This window comes from Grus americana (assembly GCF_028858705.1).
Source record: "Grus americana isolate bGruAme1 chromosome 34 unlocalized genomic scaffold, bGruAme1.mat SUPER_34_unloc_2, whole genome shotgun sequence".
NCBI classification, from domain to species: domain Eukaryota; kingdom Metazoa; phylum Chordata; class Aves; order Gruiformes; family Gruidae; genus Grus; species Grus americana.
This window is the reverse complement of record NW_026561321.1, coordinates 68,712-83,508: the sequence shown is the minus strand read 5'-3', so window position 1 is coordinate 83,508 and position 14,797 is coordinate 68,712. Positions and strand designations below refer to the sequence as shown.

At 67.6% G+C, this 14,797-nt stretch overlaps 2 protein-coding genes across 5 annotated transcripts; both read left to right on the top strand.

The window, feature by feature from the left end:
• The first annotated feature begins 19 nt into the window (after positions 1 to 19).
• Positions 20 to 5,358, top strand: RELB (RELB proto-oncogene, NF-kB subunit). Its single transcript, XM_054811445.1, has 11 exons — positions 20 to 139; positions 718 to 780; positions 1,236 to 1,720; positions 2,092 to 2,249; positions 2,487 to 2,578; positions 2,705 to 2,836; positions 3,207 to 3,311; positions 3,818 to 4,033; positions 4,250 to 4,318; positions 4,461 to 4,538; positions 4,958 to 5,358. Exons 1-11 carry the CDS (start codon positions 124 to 126, stop codon positions 5,242 to 5,244), a joined length of 1,701 nt encoding a protein of 566 aa, XP_054667420.1. The 5' UTR covers positions 20 to 123; the 3' UTR covers positions 5,245 to 5,358.
• A 1,040-nt stretch (positions 5,359 to 6,398) lies between these two features.
• On the top strand, positions 6,399 to 14,770 carry CLASRP (CLK4 associating serine/arginine rich protein). Of its 4 annotated transcripts, none has more exons than XM_054811444.1 (21): positions 6,399 to 6,512; positions 6,903 to 7,105; positions 7,710 to 7,807; positions 8,334 to 8,435; positions 9,006 to 9,085; positions 9,347 to 9,431; positions 9,847 to 9,992; positions 10,085 to 10,181; positions 10,403 to 10,481; positions 10,636 to 10,709; positions 10,876 to 10,917; positions 11,074 to 11,301; positions 11,977 to 12,228; positions 12,669 to 12,848; positions 12,944 to 12,983; positions 13,865 to 13,925; positions 14,006 to 14,064; positions 14,145 to 14,191; positions 14,293 to 14,375; positions 14,542 to 14,566; positions 14,678 to 14,770. In XM_054811444.1, exons 1-21 carry the CDS (start codon positions 6,425 to 6,427, stop codon positions 14,718 to 14,720), a joined length of 2,112 nt encoding a protein of 703 aa, XP_054667419.1. In that variant the 5' UTR covers positions 6,399 to 6,424; the 3' UTR covers positions 14,721 to 14,770. The 4 variants fall into 4 exon arrangements, 2 of the variants coding, with proteins under 2 accessions (XP_054667419.1, XP_054667418.1); XM_054811443.1 differs by having other exon boundaries at positions 11,074 to 11,316; XR_008574822.1 differs by lacking the exons at positions 14,542 to 14,566; positions 14,678 to 14,770 and having other exon boundaries at positions 12,944 to 12,987; positions 14,293 to 14,324.
• The last annotated feature ends 27 nt before the right edge of the window (positions 14,771 to 14,797 follow it).

The window sequence follows — 14,797 nt, the reverse complement described above, 5'->3', positions numbered from 1 at the left end:
CCTCAGCGGCAACAGCCAATGGCGGTGCCGCCCGCGCGGGGATTTCCAGCTACGGCGGCCGCGCGGCTTCGGGCTCCGGCTGGCGGGCGGGGGCGGGCGGGCGGGGGGCGCCGCCGGCGGGACATGGCCCTGCCGCTCGGTGAGCGCGGGGCTGCGGCCTGCACCGGCACCGGGGAGGGAACGGGGAACCGGGGCCTGTACCGGGAGCGGGGGGAACCGAGGCCCGCACCGGGAGCGGGGCGGGGGGGGGGAACCGGGGCCGAGAGGGAACAACCGGGATTGTGTCGGGGAAGAGGGGGATCGGGATTTGTAACCGGGGGAGGGGTGACCCGGGGGGGGGGGGTGACCGGGGGGGGTGTGTGGTCCTGAGGACCCCCGGTTCCCGCCCGGGGGGTCGGAGGGGGACAGGGGTATTTGGGGGATCCCCTGGCAGCCCCCGTCCGGCGGGGTAGCCCCTGTCCTCGGGGGTGTCACGGGCCTGGGGACCCCCCGATCACGGCTGGGGGGCGGCCCCCTGCCTCGGGTGGGTCCTGGGCCTGGGGATCCCCTAATTTCTGTCTGGGGGGGACCACGGGGGGGGGGACGACGTGATCCTGGGGATCCCCCGGTCCTGCTTCTGGGGGAACTTTAATCCCTTCACTGCGGGGGGCGGCGACATTGTTGTCGTGTCCCCCCCAAATCCTGTTCCGGGGGGGTGACAGTCGCGTGTCCCCACAGGAGCTGCCCTGCAGGATCCCGGCCTGGCCATGGCACACGCCGCACCCGTGACCGGTAAGAGCCGTGTCCGTCCGTCCCCCGCCAGCCCGGATCCTGCTGTCCCCTCCCGGTCACGCACCCCAGGGCCGGGGGGTCCCCCTCAAGCCTCCCCCCCCACCCTTCCCGGTCACGGAGGTGCCGGAGTGGAGACTCAGGGCGGGGTTTTGCCTTTGCAGATGATTTAGGTGAGTGGACCCCCGGGGTACGCGGGCAGCCGGTAAGTTTTGCCCTGTGTTTTTCGGGGAACCTCGGCAGGATCCCGAAGTCTCATCCTTCCCACCGATGGCTGCTCCATCCTCTGCCCTGAGCACAAAGGAGGACGGTTTTGGGTAGAAACAAAGCAGTATCTGGCCGGTCCTGTCCCCTCACCTGGCTCAGGGCAAACGAGGGGGGGGGCACAGCAAGCCCAGAGGGGTCTATCCAGGGATTCGGGGTGCTCCCCGTCCCTAGGCTGCCGTGACACCCTCCTCGTCCCGCAGAGATCATCGAGGAGGTCATGAAGGAGGACGGTTTCCAGCCGGATCCGGCCCCAATCCTACCCAAAGTGCTGCCTAAAGGCTCGGCCAAGCTGGTGGCCCGTGGCTCCAGCCCTGTGGTGGCCACCCGGCCGTTGCGCCCGGCCGAGCCCTGCCCGCTGGCAAGCGGGTTGGCGCCCTACGGCGCCGCGGTGCTACCGGCCGACTCGCGGTCCCCGCAGCTCGCCCAGAGCCTCAGCACCCTCTCGCTATCACCCAAGCTGGTCCCGCGGGGTACGACAGGTACCGGCGGGCGGCACCGCTGGTCTCCGGCCACCGGACACGGCAAGGAGCAGCTGGAGGAGCTGCTGGAACCGCCCAAGCTGGTGATCACGGAGCAGCCCAAGCAGCGGGGCATGCGCTTCCGCTACGAGTGCGAGGGCCGCTCGGCCGGCAGCATCCTGGGCGAGAGCAGCACCGACGCCAGCAAGACGTTGCCAGCCATCGAGGTGAGCGGGCGGCGCGATCGGTGCCCGGCTTGGAGGCAGCCGAGGGTGGGTAGAAGGGTGCTGGGGGGCTGCCGGAGCCCCGTGGGTGCCAGGAGAACGCAGGAGCCCCACGGGTGTTGGGGCGCTCAGCGTCCATCCTTGAGCATCGGGCTCTCCTGTGTTGGGGAGGTGCTGATGGCTCGCGTCTCCTCGGGGTGGCGGGTGCCAGCTGGGTGCTAGAAGGTGCCCGACTCCCGTGGGGGGGGTGGTTGGACCCTAGTGGGTGCCGGAGCCCCGTGTTGGGGGTGCTTTCCTCTCCCCGCATCCCCAGGTGTGGGGGTCTCCCGGCGTCAGCGTACCTGGGGTCGCACTGACGGTTCGTGTGTCCCCAGCTGCTGAACTGCCACACGATCCCCGAGGTGAAGGTGACGGCGTGTTTGGTGTGGAAGGATTGGCCCTACCGCGTCCACCCCCACGGCTTGGTGGGCAAGGACTGCAGCAACGGGCTCTGCGAAGTCGTCCTCAAGCCCCAGACCAACCCCAAGCACAGGTACGAGAGGCGTCAGGATGAGTCCCGCCGCCGGCAGGGAGCAGCGCCGGACCGGGGTGGAGACCTTGCGCCGGGACGCCGGCGTCGGCTCGTGCTGGAGCCAGCACCGGCAGGACGAAGGCTGTTTTTTGGGGGGTTCCCTGGGCAGCGGGAGGTTGGGAGGGGCAGGATACCTGGGTCCTGCGGGTTTTCGGATGGGGGTAGCCACCTCCCCAGCACATCTCTGCTCCCTGGCAGCTTTAGCAACCTGGGCATCCAGTGCGTGAAGAAGAAGGAGATCGAGGCAGCGATAGAGAAGAAGCTGCAGTTGGGCATCGACCCCTTCAAAGGTGGGGGGGGGGGCTCAAGCGGAGCCGTTCCTGGGGGCCAAGACCCTGTCGCTGCGGGGGATCCGGATCCCGTGGGGATGTCCCCGCCCCGTGCGGCCGCTGACCGTCCCCTCTCCTCTCGCCCAGCCGGTTCCCTCAAGAACCATCAGGAGGTGGACATGAACGTGGTGAGGATCTGCTTCCAGGCCTCCTACAAGGACGGCTCCGGGCAGACGCGGCACCTCAGCCCCGTGCTCTCGGAGCCCATCTTCGACAAGAGTACGTGGTGGTGGGGTTTCACGTCCTCAGTGGGGCCACCAGACCCCCAGAACCCTCCCTGCTCCGGGATGGGACGCGTGGTGAGGCTGCACCAGCCGGTTCCTTGCCGAAGCCCGGCTCAGGCTCCGGGGTTCGGCCGGGGTTGGTCCCACGTGGCTGGCGGGGATTTGTCCCCCGTGCCCAGGGTGGGATGGTCACCCGCGTCCCACGGGGTTTGTACCCCGTGCGAGGGCTGGTCGAAAGAGATGATGCCGATGGGAACGTCCCCAGTGCCCGTTCCTGGTCCCGGTGCCCCGTCCCAAGTCCGACACCCGGGCGGTTTGGGAGTCGCCTCACCGGCTCGCAGCCTGAGCCACGATGGTGCCCGCAGAGTCCACCAACACCTCGGAGCTACGGATCTGCCGGATGAACAAGGAGAGCGGTCCCTGCACGGGCGGCGAGGAGCTCTACCTGCTCTGCGACAAGGTCCAGAAAGGTACCGGGGGCTGAGCTGGGAACCCTGTGAGACCCCGACGGCATCTTCGGGGGCCAAATTGCCCCCCCCGAGAAGCCAGGATGGGGGTGAAGGGGGGGGGGGGAATGCCAGAGGTGCTGGAAAGTTTTGGGGTGGGTCCAAATGGGATTGGGAGCTGGGAGCTGCCACCTCCCCCCAGGTTCCTTAACACCCCTGGGTGCTGGAGGGGGAACTGTGGGTGCTGGAGAGGGGTGCAAGGGGGTCCTGCAGCCTGCCAGCCTCTCTGCTGGAGGGGGAGGACCCCAGTACCAGAGAGAGCACCCCAAGTCATGATGGAGGAATCTTGGGTGCTGGTGGGAGGCGTAGAGGGCGGGAAAGGGGGGACCCTCAGGGTGCGGGAGAGGGGACCCTCAGGGTGCAGAAGGAGGGACCCCAAATTTCAGTAGGTGACTTTGAGGGCTGGAAGGAGGGGGTGGGGGGTCCCGTTGCCTCGCTGACCACCTCCCCCCCCCCACCGTTCCCCGCAGAGGACATCGCGGTGGTTTTCCGGAAGGAGACGTGGGAGGCGCGGGCGGACTTCTCGCAGGCCGACGTGCACCGCCAGGTCGCCATCGTCTTCAAGACTCCGCCCTACCAGCACCTGGAGCTGGCCGAGCCCGTGGAGGTGGAAGTCTTCCTGCAGCGGCTCACCGACAGCGTCTGCAGCGAGTCCTTCCGCTTCACCTACCTGCCCAAGGACCACGGTACCCGCGCGGCCCGGGAGGGGGACGAAGGGTCCCCGGGGTTGGGATGTGGCCCACGGGATGGGGACAACCCACCTGGGCTGGGGATGAGTCTCTCCAGGTTGGGGACGAGGCATGACCCAGCATGGGGACGAGGTTAACGGGGTGAGAGCTGGGACTGGGGGGGACGGGGGACGGGACACCCCCTGGTGCTCACGGCCCCTCTGCCCACGGCAGACGCCTACGGGGTGAATGTGAAGCGGAAGCGGGGGATGCCCGACGTTCTGGAGGAGCTCTCGGGCTCAGGTGGGTGCCGGCTCCACGGGGAAGGGGTTGGGGGGGGGGGGGCACCCCAGTATCGGGGAGCCCCTTTCCCAGGCCAGGGTGGGGGGCGGCCCCTTGCCGTGACGTTCCTCTCTCACCCCGCACCCCCTCTCCGGCCCCGCAGATCCGTACGGGATCGAAGCCAAGAGGAGGAAGAAGCCGCCGGGATACATGGATCACTTTGCATCTCTGCCGGCGGCAGGTGGGTGCTCGGGGAGGGGGACGCGGTGGGGGGCAGAGGTTGGGGCCCCGTTGGTACCCATGGCCGAGCCGGAAAGGGTGGTGGGGGGGGGGGCTTGGCATGACCTGGGGTGAGAAGAGCCCCCCCTGAGGGTGGGAGATGGCTCCGGGTCACCCCTGGGGTTGGGAGTGTCCCCCGGCACCTTCCCCCGACGGGCTGTGGGTCCCCCCCCAGGGTTGGGAGAGGCCCCTGGGGCCCCCCATGGCCCCAGCTCCTGCCCAGGGCCCCCCAAGCCCCCCATGGCTTCAGGGGTACCCCGGGATTGGGAGAGATCCCCAAACCCCCGCAGCCCTGCTGTCACCCCAGGATGGGATTTGGGGGGGGTCAGAAGGGCCCCCTACAGCCCCCCCAAACCCTCTCTTCCCCCCCCCCCCCCACAGAAGACACCTTCGCCCTCTTCGCCGGGGAGCCGGAGCCCTTCGACGCCCTGTCCCAGCTCTACGTCCCCTTCGCGTCCCCGGGCCTCCGCGAGGGGTTGCCCCCCCCGTACCCCCCCACGGACTTCCCAGCCTGCCTGGGCCCCGAGCTGCTGGCCGAGCCCTACGGCTCCCCCCCCCGCGTCCCCCCGTTTCCCCCTCCAGACCCCCACCCCACCGCCAGCCTGGTGGGCACCCACATGTTCCCCGGACATTACAAGGAGGCCGACCTGCGCCTCGGGGACGTCTGACCCCCCCCCCAGCACCCCAATATCCCCCCCCCCCAATCCGAACTGGGGGGGCCCCTCCTGCTCCCACCCCCCTGCCCCAGGCTGGCTGGCCCTGCCGGGGCGGCGCGGAGCCCCCCGGGAAGGACACCCCCCACATCCCCCTCCCCCCCCCCCCCGTTCAAGCCGCTTTGCACTATATTTATAGGGGGGGGGACCCTCCGGTGGCCCCGGGGGGGGCACAGCGTGGCCCCCCGGGGGGCGGGGGGGGGACACGGACATGTGCCCCCGTCCCGTGCGTCCCTCGTCCCTGGGGACTGGGGGGGGGGGGGGAAATAAAGCCATGGACTCCATCGCTGGCCTCATCCTGCTCCGGGGGGCTGGGGGGGAAGGGGATACTGGGGCCACTGGGAGAACTGGTTCCAGTGGAAGTCCCCGCGGGAAGCCCCGGCCGCACCCTGGCGCTGGGACTGACCTGGCACCGGCACACGGGGACTGGTGGGGCTGGGCTGGGCTGGGCACCGGGATCGGCCTGGCCCGGGATTGCCCCGGGACTGGGACCAGCACCGGGATCGACCTGGCCCGGCCTGACCCGGTACCGCTCCGGGACTCGAACCGGGACCAGCACCGGGATCGACCTGGCCCGGGATCGCCTCGGGACCGGGACCGGCCTGACCCAGGACGGGACCGGGACCAGCACCGGGCCCGGCCTGAACCCCGTACCGCTCCGGGACTCGGACCGGGACCAAAACCGGGACCGGCCTGGCCCAGGATTGCCATGGGACCGGGACCAGCCCCGGCACTGGGACCAGCCTGACCCGGTACCTCTCCGGGACTCGGACCGGGATCGGCCTGGCCCAGTATCAGCCCGGGACCGGGACCAGCACCGGGCCCGGCCCGGCTCAGGATCGCCACGGGACCGGGACCGGCCTGACCCGGTACCTCTCCGGGACTCGGACCGGGACCGGCCTGGCCCAGTATCAGCTCGGGACCGGGACCACCCCCGGCACTGGGAGCAGCCTGACCCGGTACCGCTCTGGGACTCGGACCGGGCCCGGCCTGGCCCAGGACCGCCATGGGACCGGAGCCGGGACCAGCCCCGGCACTGGGAGCAGCCCGACCCGGGACCGCCCCGCCCATCCCCGCAGCCCGTACGCCTCGGCCCTCGGCCCCTCCTTCCCCGCTGCGTCATCCGCCCGCCCCAATGCTCTTCACCCCCGGCTCTTTTCTCCCGCCCTTCCTCCGTCACCTCACTTCCGCTTCCGGGTCGCTCCATGGCCGTGGGCCCGGCGGTGAGTGATTAATGGCGGCGGGGCCTCTCCCACCCGTGTCCGTGCCCGTGTCCCCCGTCCCCCCCCCGCCACCGTCCCCCCCCCTCGGTAGGGACCCCCACACCCCCCTCACCCCCCCCCCCCCTCACCCGCCGGGGCAGCGGCTCCCGCTCACGGTGGGTGCCGTAGGGATTTCCGCGTCGGGCCTTACCCGGGGCCTATGCCCGTGTGCCTCCCCCCCGCCTCCCCTACAGCTACCCGGTGTGTGTCCCCCCCTTCCCCCGGTTTGTCCCCGGGTGGGTGCCCGGTGCCCCCTTCCCCGTCATCCCCCCCGCGCCCCGCATTGCTGCCGGGGCTCCCCCGGGTCACCGCGTCCCTCCGTGTCCCCCTAACGCAGCTCTCCGTCCCCAGGCAGGGAACAACCGTCCCTGCGCCACGATCTTTTCTTCTTCCTCCTTCTCGGTGCCCGGTGGGAGCCCTCTCCCCCGGCTCGGCGGCAGCGGGGTGACACCAGGATGTGGCACGAAGCCCGCAAACACGAACGCAAGCTGCGGGGGATGATGGTGGACTACAAGAAACGAGCGGAACGTCGCAGGGAGTACTACGAGAAGATCGTGAGTGTCCTGGTCCGCTCACCGGGTGACCCCCGGCTCGTCCCTCAGTCAACCCCAATTTGGGGCCTTTAGGAACCAGCTGGGCGTCTGGCGGCTCGTTTTGGGGTGAAAGAACGACGGATAAAGGAGGTGGCGGCGCTGGCTGCCCTTCCCCGGGGACCCCGCGGGGGTGTCCTCGGGTGGGCGCCCTAAACGCACGCAGGCAAAACCACCCCCCTTTGTGCTCCCCCTTTTCTCTGAGGCTCAGGGTTCCTGCTTCCCCTTTTTCTCTGAGATTCATGATCCTACTTTTCCCTGAGGTTCAGGGCTCGGGGCTCCCCCTTTTCCCCAAGGCTCAGGGCTCCCCTTTTTCTCTGAGACTCTTGCTCCCCCTTTTCCCCGAGGCTCAGAGTTCCTGCTCCCCCTTTCTCTGAAACTCCCACTCCTCTTTTTCCCTGAGATTCAGGGCTCCCGCTCCCCTTTTTTCTCAGGGTTCCCCCTTTTCTCCAGCACTGGAGGCTTGGGGCTCCCCCTTTTCCCCAAGGCTCAGGGCTCCTGCTCTCTTTTTTTCTAACTCTTGGGGGTTTTTATTCCTTTTTTTTTTTTTTTTTTTTGCTTCTTTTAGAAAAAGGACCCAGCCCAGTTTCTCCAGGTCCATGGCCGGGCCTGCAAGGTCCACCTGGACTCGGCCGTCGCGTTGGCCGCCGAAAGCCCCGTCAACATGTGAGTAGCCTCGCGCGGGGACAGGAGGCATCTCCCACCGCTCCCCAGGCCGGCGAGGGGGTTCGGGGCGGGGGGAGCGATTCAGTGCCTCGCCAAAGGCGTTGCCTTCCCCGGGGGCTCTCACGCGGCCGTAGCGTCTTTGAGAGGCGCCGAGCCTGCCGGCGAGGGTTTTGGGGTTAATGGGGCGGGGGCTTTTTGCCCACCCCGGCCGCTTGGCTCCTTGTAGCGTGGCCCTGGGGGCTCCAGAGTCCTTCCCGCCCTGGGAAGTGAAATCCGGGCTGGTTTCCGCTCGCCGAAGCTGTATAAAAAGGACTCGGCTCCTCTTCTGCCGGAGCTTTTAGGAGACGCCGCTGCGGCACATGAGTCGGTTCCCCTTCCCCACTTGGGAGCGACTAACGCGGGAGAGCTGAGCGCGCCCGCCGGTGCTCAAGAGGGGGGTTTTGGGGGGGCCTTGCTCCTCTCTGGGGGGCTTCCCGGCTGTCGTGTCCCCCCCACCCCAGCCCTGACGACCTCTCTCTCCCTGCAGGATGCCCTGGCAGGGCGACACAAACAACATGATCGATCGCTTCGACGTGCGGGCGCACCTGGACTACATCCCCATGTACACCCCGCCCCTGCTGAACCCCATGTAAGCCGTGGGGTGCCGGGGCACCCCACTTCGACGGGAGCTGCCGGGTCCGGATCGGGCCTTCTTGGGTCTGTTTTGGAGCGGTTGGCTGAGGTTTCGGAGCCAGCGTCATCTGCGAGACCGGCTGAGGTCGCCGCAGGGCGGGCAGGGTTGCGTTTTAGACTCTTGTCTGTGTACTGGGACCAGTTTAGAGATCCCAGTACGAGGAGGATAAAGCTGGAGTGAGTGCAGAGGGATGGGTAGGGCTGGAGCACGGGGTGAAGGGGAACCCCACAGCAGCTTTTCCTTATCTAAAACTTAGAGAGGACGGAGCGGAGCTCTTTGCAGTAAGATGGCATGATGAAAAGGCCGTAATTAGAGTAATTAAGCCCTGACACAACACCCAGAGGCTGGTCCAGAGGCGCTCAGCTGGAGGGGGCTGCTGTAGTCGGCACCGCTTTGATCCGATCTCGTTAATCTGAGCAGAAAGGGGCCGTGGGTTTTTCGGGGCCCAAAATCCCTTAGGGAGAGGGGAACCTCCATCTCCCCAGAGACTCCTGAGCACAACGGTTGCGTCTTGCTCCTTTCCAGCTCTCCCGAGCAGGAGTCTGATGAGAGAAAGTGCAACTACGAGCGGTACCGAGGCCTGGTGCAGAACGATTTTGCCGGCAGTAAGTGTCTCGCGCGGACGGGAGGAGGGTCGGGGCTGCGCTGAGACCCCGCGATTCGGGGGAAATCCCGGCTTGTCTGGGGCACGGCTCGACGCGGCGCCAGCCAAAGGGCGAGGGGACGGTGTCGTCCCAGCTCTGGGGGTGGCAGAGCGCTGGGAGAGCTGCGTCCCCTCTAACGAGCTGCGGTTAATCAGCTTTCCGAGCTGTTTTTCTCTCAAGTTGGGCGTAAAGCAGGCTGGTAATTTCCCTCTGTGGTTGCAGTCTCGGAGGAGCAGTGTCTCTACCAGATCTACATCGACGAGCTCTACGGGGGACTCCAGAAGCCGAACGAAGATGAAAAAAAGAAGTGAGTGTGAGAAGAGGTGACAGAGGACGGTTGGCGCATCTCTGTCCTCGGGGGCTGTGCTGGGAACGTGGCTCCGTGACCTCGGAAACACCCGCTGTTCAACCGCTCCCCGTTTCCCCTCTACCGGGTTGAGACCGAGCAGCCCCCGGCTGCACCGTCCACCCTCGGCTTCTCCCGGCGACGCTCTGAAGTTGTCCCCCAGCATCTCCGCGCTGAAATGTCCGTCTTGTTTTTGTCGCTGCGGCCGCGAGGCTGTGCTGGGGCTGAGCAGAGCGGTGGTGGCTGAGGAGGGAGGCAGAGGAAGGGCTGGTTGTTTCTTCCCGAGGAAATTTTCGGCCCTTCGCCTTCTTGCCCGGCGTGGAGCCGCTACACTGGAGGGGAGAGGCGGGCAGGGGCTAAGCGTGTCTGTGCCCAGGCTGGCGGAGAAAAAGGCTTCCATCGGCTACACGTACGAGGACAGCACCGTGGCTGAGCTCGAGAACTCCTTGGAGAAGCGGGGAGAGGAGGAAGACTCCGAGGAAGACAGCAACACGGATGAAGACGAAGTCATTCCCGATATCGGTAACGACCCTCCCTCGCCGGTTTGGCACGACGGGGAAGTGAAGGCGGGGGGGGACTCGGGGTGCGCTGAGCTGCCCGCGCTTTGCCCGCAGATGTGGAGGTGGACGTGGATGAGCTGAACCAGGAGCAGGTGGCCGACCTGAACAAGCAGGCGACCACGTACGGCATGGCGGAGGGCGACTTTGTCAGGTACGGCCGGTGGCCCGGACAGCCGGGGAAAACCCCGGGAAGCCTCACCGGGAGAGGCTGAATCCTTTGGGGATGTAGTTGTCTTTAGGGTGGGGGGCCCCCAAAAACATTTCCCTCGAGCGCAGGTTCCTTTTCTGGGTGTTGGTCAGTGGGCTCTTATTGAGGATCTGTCTTTTTTGTTTTTTTTTTTTTGTTTTTTGGTTTTTTTTGGGGCGGGGGAGGATGTTGCGGAAGGACAAAGAGGAGGCGGAAGCTATTAAAAACGCCAAAGCCCTGGAAGAGGAAAAAGCGATGTATTCGGTAAGGGGAACTCTGAACTCTGGGTGCCTTGCCTCCCCCCGCCAGCGCTCACGGAGGTGTCTCTGCCTCCCGAGGGGGGCCTGTAAACACCCGGGGTGGCTTCCCCCCCGCCCCCCCAGCCGGAGCCGTCTCATAGCTCAGGCTGCTCTCCTAGGGCCGTCGCTCTCGCCGCCAGCGGAGGGAGTTCAGGGAGAAACGCTTGAAAGGGAGGAAAATCAGCCCGCCCAGGTGAGCTCCCCGACCTGGCGGCCGAGACGGAGCTCCTGGAACTCGGCCACGGCCCTGGTCCGTTCGTATCTGTCCCGGGCTGCTCCCTGCTCCATCCCGGGCGTCCCCCGGTGACGTCCCACCGATTTCCTGATTTTTCCTTCCCTAACGCGCTCTCCTTTCGCAGCTACGCGCGGAGGGACAGCCCCACCTACGATCCCTACAAACGGTGAGCGGCCGCAGCCCCGGGACAAGGGGGTTCTCTGGGCTGGGGACGTCCCCTTCCTGCGGGTTCCCATGACCGGAGGGAACCTGGCACCCCTGTGGTTTTTGGGAGAGAGCGTTTTCAGCGACTGAAGCCTCCTCCCTCCTCGCCACCTCGCAGCTCCCCCTCGGAGTCCACCTCCGAATCCCGCTCCCGTTCCCGTACCCCGTCTCCCGGCCACGAGGAGAAGATCACCTTCATCACCAGTTTCGGCGGCAGCGACGAGGAAGCAGCAGCGGCATCTGCGCAAGCCGGCGGCGTCCCCGGAAAAGCCAGCTCGCTCGGCAAACAGCGCTCCGCCCCAGGGCAACCGGGCAGCGCCGCGGCAGGTCATAGCACCTCGTCCCGGTCGGTAACTCTCCCGTACGACTCGTTTTCCCAACCCTTTACGCTCGCGGTCACGGAGCCGGGCCAACCCTGCGTGGAGGGAACGCTCCCGACGCCACGGCCCAGCTGCTGGCGCTTCTCAAGGGGAGGGGGAAATGTGGTGGGAGGGAGCGGGTGGGTTCTCCGTCACGTAACCGCGCAGGACGCGCGCCTGCCCCGGTTCTGCTGTGGTGCCGGGCTCGCTCAGGTTTTCACGGCATCTCCGGGTCTTCCTGGAGACGGGCGGGTTTGGGGGCTGGAATTTGGGTGTGAGTCAAGCCGTCAGCTGCCCTAAAAAGACTCTGCCAGCTCCCAGAGAGCTCGGGCAGGGAATCGGGGTGGCTGTCGTGGCTCCTTTCCCACCACGGCTGGGGGTCCTGGGGGGCTTCCTGCCACCCAAGAGGAGCCCCTTGGCAAAGGGCCGAGCGGCTCCGGGGCTGTTGCGGCTGCGCCTGGAGGCACGGTGCCGGCGTGGGGCACGGGAGAGGTGCTCGCTCTCTCCTCGCGGCTCAGCACCCCCGGTTTGGGGGGGGGGGGGAACAGGGTCCGGCCGTACCCCCCGCTGTGCGGCGCCACCCGGTGCTCGGGGCAATGAGGGTCCCGGCCCCTCCTCGCTCGTCCCGCGTGTCAACGTCTCGTCTTGTGTGTCCCTTCCAGGAGACGCTCTTCATCCTCTTCCACCTCCCCATCCTCCTCCTCGTCCTCTAGCTCCCGCTCCAGCTCCCGCTCGCACCGAGGCGGCGGCTACCACCGCTCCAGCCGCTACTGCCGCTCCCGCAGCCACCGGTACTCACGCTCCCGTAGCCGTAGCCGCCGTTATTCGGGAGGGGGTTCGCGGGACAGCCGGCGCCGCTCCAGATCCTATTCCCCCGACCGGGGGTATCGCTACAGCTCCCGCCGCCGCTCCAGGTGAGCTCCACCCTCGGCCATCCCCGTTTCTGCCCGTTTTGCCCCGGTTCTTCACTGGGCTCCTCCACGGTGAGTTGTCGCCGGCGACTCGTTGCCCTCCTGCTCGGCCGGAGGCGGCAGTACCGTCCCCTCTGCCGCCTCTGCGGGCTGAACAAGCCCACGCGTCTCTGCCTCTCCCTTCCGTTTGGTGCTTCGGCCGCTGCCAGGTTTGTCCCAGTTTGTTACTGGGAGTCCCACGCCTGTCCCCGTATCCAAAAAAAGTCTTGTCCGTGTTGAATAAAAGGGAAAGCGTCCCATTGCTCACCGTGCTAATGGGTGGCTTTGCCCCAGGGGCTACGGGACGCTGCCAGCTCCTCCAGCACCGTCTCCGCTCGCTGCCAGGGTGCAGGGGGGCCCAGACGGTCTTTGGCTGCCCCCCAACCTTGACTCCTCATCCGCAGGAGCCGTTCCAGGTCCGGGGAGCGCTACCGGCGAGGCGGCAGGTCCAGCCGACACTGGAGCAGCAGCCGGAGCAGCCGAAGCCCCAGCGATTCGCGGAGCCGCAGCAAGTCGGCGTCTCCGGTGCGAGAGAAACCGCCGAGGCCCGCGGCGTCGCCCGCCGTGGGGGAGAAACTGAAAAAGTGAGGGAGGGGAAAGGCAGCCGGGGGGGGGGGGCGAGCAGCTCTCTCGCCGTGTTCCCCGCGCTCATCTCCGCCCTCTTTCCCCCCCTTTTTAGGGCTGACACTGCTGCTGGTAAAGAGACAGGAGCTGCCAAAGTCAGTAAGAATTTAACCTCACCTGTTTAATTGGCATCACTGCAGAGCAGGCTAAGGGCCACGGTGGCGGCGGAAGTGCCAGGACTGGCGCCGCGTGCCCCCGCGACCCGTTGCGTTCCCCCTCCTCGGCCAGGCGCCGATCCCGCTCCCTCCTTGGAGCCGGGGGGGGAGGCGGGCTGCCGGGCGGGAGCAGGGCCACGGGCCGCTCGGGGTACTCCCGGCTCCGGGTGGGTTGAGGGGGGAGCGGGGACCCCAGGGATCTGGCCGGCGCTGGCTGGGTGCCGTCTGCGCCGAAGCCGGGGCCTCTCTGCCCTGCTTTGCTTGTTCCCGGCAGCTGTCCCCGTGCCCGGCGGCTCCTCACGCTGCTCTGGAGGGGGGGGGCTGGGGGGGAGCCCCTCGTCCCACTCGGAGGCGGGCAGCTGGGCTGCCGAAGGGGCGCAGGCCACGGCTGTCGCCTCCAGCTCCGTGAGCCCCCCCGTGCCCTCATGCTGTCCCCAGGCCGCCATGTCACTGGGGTCCCCCGATGCCCATGTGGCCCCCCCCATGGCCTCCTGGCGCGCTGGCAGGGAGCGGCTCACGCTTCCGACGCCACCCTCAACCGTCGGCGTTTGTCCCCACAGCACCCACGGGTGACGCGTGACGTCCCCGCTGCTCGGGGCACGACCAAAGCCCGCGGGGACACCCGGACCCCCGCAGAGGGGCTCGGCATGGGGGGCACAGAGCTGTCACCGTCACCGTGGCAAGGCGGGCAGCGGCGCACGGATCTGCGCTCAAAGCCGGTGGGGGGGAGCCTGGGGGTGGGGGGTCCCCAGGCCGGGCCAGCGTAGCTGCACCGTGTCCTCGTGTTCCCCCCTTCACACGCGGCTCCGGTTTGCTTGCAGCCCAAGCTGACGCCGCAGGAGAAGCTGAAGCTGCGCATGCAGAAAGCGCTGAACCGGCAGTGTAAGCAGTGCCCCCCACCCCCCCACTGCGCCCCGGCACCCCCTGAGCTCCCCAGTCTTACTTCTTTCTTTTTCTTATAGTTAAAGCCGATAAAAAGGCAGCGCAGGAAAAAATGCTGCAACAGGAGCACGAGAGACAGGTAGGGGAGGGTGCGGGGCGGGGGCCGGGATGGCACCGTGTGCCCGGCGAGCCGGTTAACGGGAGATTCTTCTCTCGCAGGAGCGGGAGGACGAGCTGCGGGCCATGGCCCGGAAGATCCGCATGAAGTAAATCCTCTCCCACCCACCCCTCCCGTGGATCCGGGCCGCACCGTGACACCCCCCACAAACTCACAAACACCCCCCCCCCATTTTTTATTTCTCGGCAGGGAGAGAGAGCGCCGAGAGAAGGAGCGGGAGGAGTGGGAGAGGCAGTACAGCCGGCAGAGCCGGTCCCCGTCACCGCGTTACGGTGAGTGCCGGCTGACGGGGAATCCGCTGCCGGTGCGAGGGGGGGGGGGGGTGAAGGGGTTTGCACCCAACACCCCACCAGCTGCTGTATTCTGGGGGAAAAACGGGTGGAAAAGGGGCTGCGGTGGGTCCCGGCGTCACTTGAGTGTGTCCCCTCTGCCTTGCAGGTCGGGAATACAGCTCCTCCCGAAGGTACGTCCCCTCTTCTACCCCACAGGTGGGGGGGGTCCCGTTGGCTGGGGCTCCCCTGGGACCCCCCCCCCCCTCCTCGCTCTCACCCACCCCTCTCTCCCCGCTCCGCAGGCGGTCCCGCTCCCGGTCCCGGAGCCCTCACTACCGGCACTGACGGGGACGGCGCTGGTTCTGCTGATGGCAAATAAAGACGGAAAACCCAAATCCTCCCTTGTCGCCGTGGTTTTTTCC